The 9097-nt window shown below is 41.5% G+C and overlaps 1 protein-coding gene across 1 annotated transcript in view; it reads left to right on the top strand.

Moving 5' to 3' along the window:
- The first annotated feature begins 272 nt into the window (after positions 1-272).
- The window catches only part of Ras64B (ras-like protein 2), a 28436-nt gene continuing 19611 nt past the window's right edge, over positions 273-9097 (top strand). The window contains exon 1 of the mRNA XM_080285705.1: positions 273-432. Within this exon, the coding sequence (XP_080141831.1) occupies positions 319-432 (114 nt within the window). The 5' untranslated portion in view covers positions 273-318. The remainder of the gene's footprint in view (positions 433-9097) is intronic.

Genomic DNA, 9097 nt, shown 5'->3' with positions numbered 1-9097 from the left:
AAAAAGTGGCATCTGAAAACTCCCCTTCTGAGGACGGGATGCCGTTGCCTGCTTCTCAGTGTTCCAATAATCTTTCCTTTATTATAGCTCAATCACGCGAAATTTTTCACTCTATCGTATAGAAATTTCCACGCATTGGCCCCGTTCATTGTTGAGTACAAAAGAAATAAAGTAAAAGTGAGTGAGAAGAGAAAATCATTGGAATCCTCGGGTGTTTAAAAGAAGTTAGTCTACCCTCGCGAGGCTCAGTGTCGCTAGGAAGGTGGCGGAGAGAGGGTGTGTGTGCGCGTTCATCTTTTTTTTTCCCTCGGTCCAACCATGGGGAGAAAAAGCCAATCCAAAGACCAAAACCACATGTCCCAGAACTACAAAATTGTGGTGGTGGGAGGCGGAGGTGTAGGGAAATCGGCCATCACCATCCAGTTCATCCAGGCAAGTGAAAAGTGCTGAGAAAGGTGGGGAGAAAAAACATCCTAACTTGAAAAAGAAAGTTGATCTCGTTCGTTCCTTCTGGGTTTCGTTCCTCCCCTGCGCGCTTGGGTATCTAAATGCCCCTTAACATGTGTACACATTTATTATTTTGTGACTGTCCTCACTACACGTCGCATATTTTGCCGTGAAAGGGGCAAAAAGGGGCAAGAATAACGCGTGGAATGAATCGTAATTGCCATGAAAGCTTTTGACAGCGGAATGACAAGAGGGCAACCCGCATTCGGCCTTTTAAACCCTCCCCCTTTTGTGTTAAATTTTTTTTTCATTCTTAAGTCTTATTGTGTGTACTGAACTGGGCGAAAAACTGTGGTGTTCCGGAAAGTGAATTTAATGAAACGGAAACCTCCATGATGTAATCGAGGTGAAGAAATACGTGAGAAAGTGAAACAAGTGAAAAATCCAGCATCTTCTCGAGAACCTGAGATAGAAAGATGTTGGCTGTTGGTAAAGGGTTTCGGAAAATTGGGGGAAAACAGGTGGTGAGAAATGAACAAGGGAAGGGAAGGATGCGTGACGGAATACAAAGGAGTGAGGAGGGAAAGAAGGAAGAAGGAAGGGAGGGAGGGAGAGAAGGGGGGAGAGGAAGGGGGTGTTGGGAGGGTGGGAGGGAAGGTGAGACAGACAGGAAGGAGGATGACGGGAAATGTACATATATATATATATATATATATATATATACTCGGTACGCAGAGAGAGAGAGAGAGAGCCTGGCCATCCTGGAGGGAAGTAAGGGAGCGACTCAGGGAAGTTTGGAGGGGAGCTACAGAGTGAGAGAGAGAGGAGGGAGGGGGGGTTGATTACTATGCGGGTGTGACTCATAGTGGTGGCAGCGAGGCGTGGTTGGTTACTCACTCTATGATATGCTGGCGTGATTCCTTAGGCTGCTGCTGGTGGTGGTGGTGATGAGAGAGAGAGAGAGAGAGAGAGAGAGAGAGGTCAGATTCAAGGTACTGCTGATAAGAGTATTCTAGGGCATAAGTTTCCCTTAGCACAAAAAAGATCGTCTGAGTACCGGTAAAAAAAAAAAAAAAAAAAAAAAAAAAAAAAAAATACTAAAACTGATGTTGATTCCTCTGTACGGTTAATAACGTCTATATGGCGATTTATTTATTTACTTTTTCATTGTTGCTATTTGTAAATTAATTTGTGCAGATTAAGAAATACTTGTAAAGATGAGGGTGGAGGTGAATTACTCTCCACCACCCTATTATAAACCCCCATTTTCCCTTCTCCAATTCATTTATTTTAAGGGGGTGGAGATTTTCGTCCTTCTGCAACCTTTTCATTGCACTTCCTCGTGACTAGCATCATTCTCACAGTTCGGTGTCACACGAAGAATATACAACGGCTCCAATATCCTTTTTCATAGCACTTCCTCGTGACTAGCATCATTTCCATAGTCTAGTGGCTCAATAAGACAATACCACGGCTCAATATCCTTTTTCATAGCACTTCCTCGTGACTAGCATCATTTCTAGGTTTGCGCCACGAGACAATACTACTGTTCAACCTCTTTTTCCATAGCACGCTTCGTGATCAGCGCCACCCTCTAGTGTAGTGTTAATCTCTCGTCACAGCGCGATTTTCAAGACGGACAGATAGCGCCCTGCCCTACCAAGAGAGAGAGAGAGAGAGAGAGAATCAGTCACATGAAAATAAAGTTACTAAAATTATCACACCACCATCGTTACCACTTTATTTATGATTTACCATTACACCATCACCAGACAATGATTATCAACGATTCTGTTTAGTTGTGAAGGGACTGATTACGTCTGGATCCAACCCTCCCCACCGTTTCAAAAATTGTTCTTAAGCTGAATAAAATCTTCTGAAGATAGGAAGAATAAAATCAAAACACCAAGTCGACGATAACGTTCATTTCTAGTGCCGAGGGATTGATTAAGTCTGTATCTATCCCCCCAGTTGAATAAAATCGTCTGGAAAACCAAGAATACAGGAACTTGGACTGAAGGGGTAGGGAGAATACAATAAAAGAACTCGGACTGAAGGGGTAGGGAGAATACAATAAAAGAACTCGGACTGAAGGGGTAGGGAGAATACAATAAAGGAACTCGTACTGAAGGGGTGAGGAGAATACAGTAAAGGAACTCGCACTGAAGGGGTAGAGAATACAATAAAGTCGGACTGAAGGGGTGGGGAGGATACAATAAAGGAACTCGGACTGAAGGGGTGGGAAGAATACAGTAAAGGAACTCGGACTGAAGGGGTTATCTACGGGAGGTGCGTTGAAAGATGAATAAATCCGCCCGCGTGCACCATGAATAAAGAAATCGCATCCTCGCGCTGAAAGGGTTGCGGTATGGAGTAAGGGTAATTGAGAGTAACAGTGGTGTGGAGTAACCGTGAGTCAGGTTACCAGGAGTTACAAGGATTTCTCACGACTGAATGGAAAAATCTATACTCCTTTCACTCTAACATGGCACGGATTTTCGCCCTTTTGCAAGTAATTTCTCTCTCTCTTGTGGCTTCTTTCACGTAGCTCTATGGTGGAGAAAGACAACACTACGGCTCAGCATCCTTTACATTGCACTTCTTCGTGACTAGCACAATCTTCTAGCGTTAATCTAATATTACAACCAAGCACGCAAGAGGAGAAATTGTAATTTTTGGCCGCAAGAGGAGAAATGGTAATTTTTGGCCAAGTTATAGTAAAGGGAGTGTAACTAGGATAAATGAAATTCCTAGGTGTATCAGCAGCACAGAAAGTACCTTGAGTTTTGGAGCCTTTACAAATTCTCTCTCTCTCTCTCTCTCTCTCTCTCTCTCTCTCTCTCTCTCTCTCTCTCTCTCTCGCACACTACGTCTAACGATAACATTCAGCGTAAGAGGGTATTTACCTCTCTGAAGGCGTTAATGATACCAGTAATTGCAGCGGAAGTGTTAATGACCGGAAGTTTATTACCGGTATGGCCTAATGATTGACGGTCGTTTATAAGGAATATATTGATATCTCATGTACTTGTTTGTCTACTTTTACAAAATCACATTAACTACACTCTGTTCTGCGAAATATACGGTATAAATGGTATGATTTTATCAGTAATGGCTAATAATCTGTACTGGTAATTTTTTCATAGATAAGATTAATTTAAAATGATGAAAACAATATTACTTATGGGAAACTGATAAGTAAATTGGGATCTCTTGTTATGAGCACCCCCCTCAAGGGAAGCGGTTAGGCTAGAGAGAGAGAGAGAGAGAGAGAGAGAGAGAGAGAGAGAGAGAGAGAGAGGAGGTGGATATAAAAAGCACACCTCTTTATTATCATTGGGTAAGTTACTAGTAATGGCAAATATATAAATAAAGTATTGATGGTGATGTGATAATTTTAGTAACTTTATTTTGATGTGACTGACACTCTCACTCTCTCTCTCTCTCTCTCTCTCTCTCTCCATTTCTTTTCCTCCTGCACTTCAGGAAAGGAAATCATGCGTATTACATTCTCTCAACACTTTGGTCTCTCCCTCTCTCTTTCTCAATCAAACATTTCTTTTCCTCCTGCACTATAGATAAGGAAAACATGCATATTACATCCTCTCAACCCTTTAGTCTCTCTCTCTCTCTCTCTCTCTCTCTCTCTCTCTCTCATTACCTCGCATCCCCCACCACCCCATCATGCCAAACCACGTGCTCCCGGACAAGAGCTGCCAAACGTAAACATTGCGCGATCAGCTGTTCACGGTAATATGTAAACAAATCTCGAAGAGCCTGGAAAAATAACCTCTTCACCCCCTGGACGCAGTTGTCATTTTATTTTAGCTAACAGACGATTTTATTACGCTGATGTCCTCCCCTAATCTTAATAAAATAGACTGGTGGCAGCAACAATTAAGCAGAAAATAATATATCAGAGTTTAAGCCTATCACTGCTATAACCCTTCCTACTCTAACTTGGCCTAAAACTGCTACCTTTCCATCTTGAATGCTAGGTTGTAACGAGATTAACACCAGAACATCATGCTAGTCACGAGGAAGTGCTGTGACAAGGATGCAGGGCCATAACTTTGTCTTTGTCACTCAGGTATGTGAAATAAGATGCAAAACGATGAAAATCTGGGCCAAGTTAAGGTGAAAGAACTATGCAATTTTCACTTTAACTTGGCCTAGATATTTCTCCTTTCGTGACTTATATCATGCAGCTTAGTGGCAGAAAAAGACAATGCTATGACTCTACATATTTTCCACAAGACTTCATCGTGACTAGTACCATATGTTACTGTTAATATATTCTTACAGTTCAGGATTCAAGATAGAGATTGGAACTGAAGCTCAAGTTTGAGTACACAATATTTCCACAGCTAAATGGAAGAGTTTGGTGTCACTTTAAACAAACCATCTGATCCCAAGCCCGTCTAAAACCACGAAAGAGTTGATCAGTTATATACTCGTTTTAAGATCAGTTTACTTGTTTTAATATTTTCCTCAACCGAACAGAATCGTCGGGTGGTAACCATAGCAGAATGCCTGTACCCGAGTGTTGGTAGAGGGGCAATGATTGCTACTGACCTGCGATACTCTACCCCTTCAGTAGTAGTCTTCATCCCTCCAGACGATTTTATTCAACTTACCAAAAAAAAAAAAAAATGAAATTTAATCATCTGAAGTTACCGAAAATAAAAATGAATAAAATGTGTCATCGGAGAGAAGGGGTTACGAAATGGATGCCAAAGGAACTGGATGATATTAAGAACCACCTACTGTGTTTCTCTTAGAGTATTTCAGTCAGTGGTTTAGTTTGTATTAAATATTATCAGCCAGTCTTAAAATGCACCCCAGGTTCTGCCTTGAACTGTGATGCGCGGAAGTGTGCAGATTAATACTGTGTTCAGGTGATCGGGCTAATAATATTATTATTATTATTATTATTACAACCAAATACATAAACCGGCAACTGTGTCCGTGAGTTACCAAATGTCCTTTGAAGTCATGACTCAGAGTTTACCCAGTAGCCATTTTTTTTCCTCTTACCCGGCGTCTCCTGAGTAAATGCCTGACTCATCCCTTGCTTGCCTGCGGGTATAAATAGCTAACTGGTAATTGGACAGTTTTCTTGGGTAAGGCTATTCGCGGACGAACCAAGATAAGAAAGATGAGATCACCGTTTTGAAGAGTATGTGACGGTAGGTACGATTTTGAAATTTATGAGCGTTTTTTATTACTTGATCTTATTAAGGGCGTTTTTATTACGGTGCATGACCTTACCAGCGCTATTTATAAAACAAAAAAAATTCGGAGGCGACCGTGATAGGATTAGTAACGAACCCCATAAATCCTTATTTGAGGGACGTCCCCCAAATATATATATATATATATATATATATATATATATATATATATATATATATATATATATAAATATATATATATATATATATATATATATATATATATATATATATATATATAATCGTCCAGAGGTACCGTACCAAGAACAAATTTTTAAAAAGTTCCGGGAGTAAAGGGGTTAGACTCACTGGCAATAAAATTTTTACCAGAAAATCTTCGAGACAAGAGCTGTTTACAAATGGGTATATTTGCACTGGCTTAGGTCTAAAACTGCCATCTCTCATCTCGAATGCCGAGCTCTAACAGGGGATTAACAGACTATGGTGCTAGTCACGAGTAAGTGCTGTGGGAAAGGATGTCGAGTATTATACTTTTTTTTTTTTTTTTACTATAACTTGGCCTTAAATTGCTATCTGTCCATCGTGAATGCTGACTTGTAACAATGAATTGACACAAGAATATGATGAAGTTAGGAAGTGGTCTGGAAAAGATATAGCGCCACAGCATTGTCTCTTTCTGATTCTCAACCACATGAAGCAAGGCTGGAAAAGGACGAAAATCTGGGCCAAGTTAAGGTAAAAGGGGCACAGTTTTGTCATATTCGTCTACTGAAGAATATTCGCGGATGGGTTGCGTTGAGGACGAAGGGATTTGGGATTTGCGGACAGGAAAGTGAGTGACGGCAGCGTACAGTATCGTTATAAATGGGCTCTTTGTGGAGATAAGAAAACACTGATAAGATAACGCAAGGTATGGTAAACAAGTATAAGCCAGCCAAGTCATCAACTGCTTGAAGAGAAATTGCTTTTGAATCAAGTGTTCCTTAATTCTGCTCTCTCTCTCTCTCTCTCTCTCTCTCTCTCTCTCTCTCTCTCTCTTTCACAGAAATACAGCAGGAAAAGAACATAATCCATTTATACCACGAAAAATCATCAAAGGGAGTATAGAAGCCTGAGATGGTTAATATTTCTAACATTAATAAACCCACCCACAGCCAAGCCAGTCTTATAGTATTTCCTTCTAGCTGACCTCAGACGATTTTATTCAGCTGAGAAAGAGTCATAGGAGCCTCGATGTGCTAAGGGATATAAATGTAAGAAGTAATGGGTAGTGCTGTTTATGTGGTAATTTATGGTGCTGTCTCTGTGTATAATTTATTTTTTTTATTGGGCTGGTATCTGTGGTGTTGAGATGGATCGATAGAGTGAGTGATTGGGGGTAAATGCGGGTAGGGTTTGTGTGTGTGTGTGTGTGTGTGTGTGTGTGTGTGTGTGTGTGTGTGTGTGTGTGTGTGTGTGTGTGTGTGTGTGTGTGAGAGAGAGAGAGAGAGAGAGAGAGAGAGAGAGAGAGAGAGAGAGAGCGTCTGAGAAAGTCGTGTGTTTATGTATGTATGTATCTACGTTAGGCTATAAATAAGAACATAAGAACATAAGAAGAGAGGATAACTGCAGTAGGCCGGTTGGCCCATGCTAGGCAGCTCCTAGCTGTCTCTGTGTATAATTTATTTTTTTTATTGGGCTGGTATCTATGCTACCCATTACTCCTTACATTTATATCCCTTAGCACATCGAGGCTCCTGTGACTCTTTCTCAGCTGAATAAAATCGTCTGAGGTCAGCTAGAAGGAAATACTATAAGACTGGCTTGGCTGTGGGTGGGTTTATTAAATGTAAGTGTATGTAGGCCATTGCGCTTAAGTTTGTATGGATGTATGTAGCCTATGTATTAGGCCTGATGTTTCGGTCTATGTGCACGTAAATGTATGTATGTATGTATGTGGGCTATAACCACGTGTGTGTAAGAGTACGTTTGGATGCATTTATGTGTACGTATGAGTGTTCGTGTACGTATGTGTCTATGTATGTATGCGTGTGTGTATGTATAAGTGTGTGTCTGTGTATGTATGAGTATGTGTGTGGGTATATATATGTATGTAGGTCTGGGGAGTGGAGAAGAAATGGAATGAGGTGTATATAGGGATTGGAAGGATTACAGCGATTAGGGAATACTTGTGGGGAAGGGGTTAGGGTAAGGCTGGGGTTGGGTTACCTGTTTTTTACCTTGCTTTTTGTGTGTGTTTTTATACTCTCTCTCTCTCTCTCTCTCTCTCTCTCTCTCTCTCTCTCTCTCTCTCTCTCTCGTTATTACCATCTGTCTTTAAGAAAGTGAACACGAAAAATGTAGCAGAGAGAGAGAGAGAGAGAGAGAGAGTGAGTGAAGGAAAAGACGGGTAGTGCTGGAGGGAGAGAGGGAAGGGCGATTAGGAGGGAGGGGAGGGAAGGGAAGTGCTCTAGGGGAGAGAGGGAGGAAGGGAGGTAGGGAAAGAGTTTGAAGGAGGGAGAGGAAGGAGGGAAGGGAACAGCTGGAGGTAGGTAGATACGAAGAGAAGGGAAGAAAGGGAATGACAGAAGGAAAGAGGGAGGGAGAGAGAGAGGTGGGAGAGAAGAGAGGAAAAAAAAAAAACAGAGGAACAGAAAAAGATGATGAAAATGGAGGGAGGTAAGAGAAAATAAAAGGGTGATGAATCAAGATGTGTGAGAGAGAGAGAGAGAGAGAGAGAGAGAGAGAGAGAGAGAGAGAGAGAGAGGTGGAGGCAAACTTGAGACTGGAATGTGAGAGTGAAGGAAGTGTGGAGGAATGTGGACTCTCTCTCTCTCTCTCTCTCTCTCTCTCTCTCTCTCTCTCTTTCTCTCTCTCCTTATTCATGTGCACACAATCATTCACTCCCACACACTCACTCCATTCACAAGCAAGGGCACACACACACACACACACACACACACACACACACACACACACACACACACTAAAATTCTTATTCCTGACACATACATACGTACACATACACGCATTCAAACAGTATTGTACACACACTTATAACCTACATACCGTGTACACTATTCAGACACACAATACGATACAAACATAAATCAACATACCGTGTGTGTGTGTGTGTGTGTGTGTGTGTGTGTGTGTGTGTGTGTGTGTGTGTGTGTACGCGCGCGATAAGTGCTTTCTCGTGTTTGTTCCCAGTGTACTCATGTATGTATGAGTCTGTGTACCTTACTTACACACTGATGAAGCTGTGTGTGTGTGTGTGTGTGTGTGTGTGTGTGTGTGTGTGTGTGTGTGTGTTTATGTACTGTAGGTATTACCGTGTGCGTGATGATGTAAGCAAGGATGTGTGACCATGTAAGAATTTTTGTCAGTATATTCTCTTACGTGCTTTCATGTGCGTGTCATGTAAGTCGACCCAGTGTGTGTGTGTGTGTGTGTGTGTGTGTGTGTGTGTGTGT

Source organism: Coenobita brevimanus, chromosome 107 (assembly GCF_032717465.1).
Source record: "Coenobita brevimanus isolate Jiangsu-jjx chromosome 107, ASM3271746v2, whole genome shotgun sequence".
Classification (NCBI taxonomy): domain Eukaryota; kingdom Metazoa; phylum Arthropoda; class Malacostraca; order Decapoda; family Coenobitidae; genus Coenobita; species Coenobita brevimanus.
This window is presented reverse-complemented; position numbering and strand designations above follow the sequence as displayed.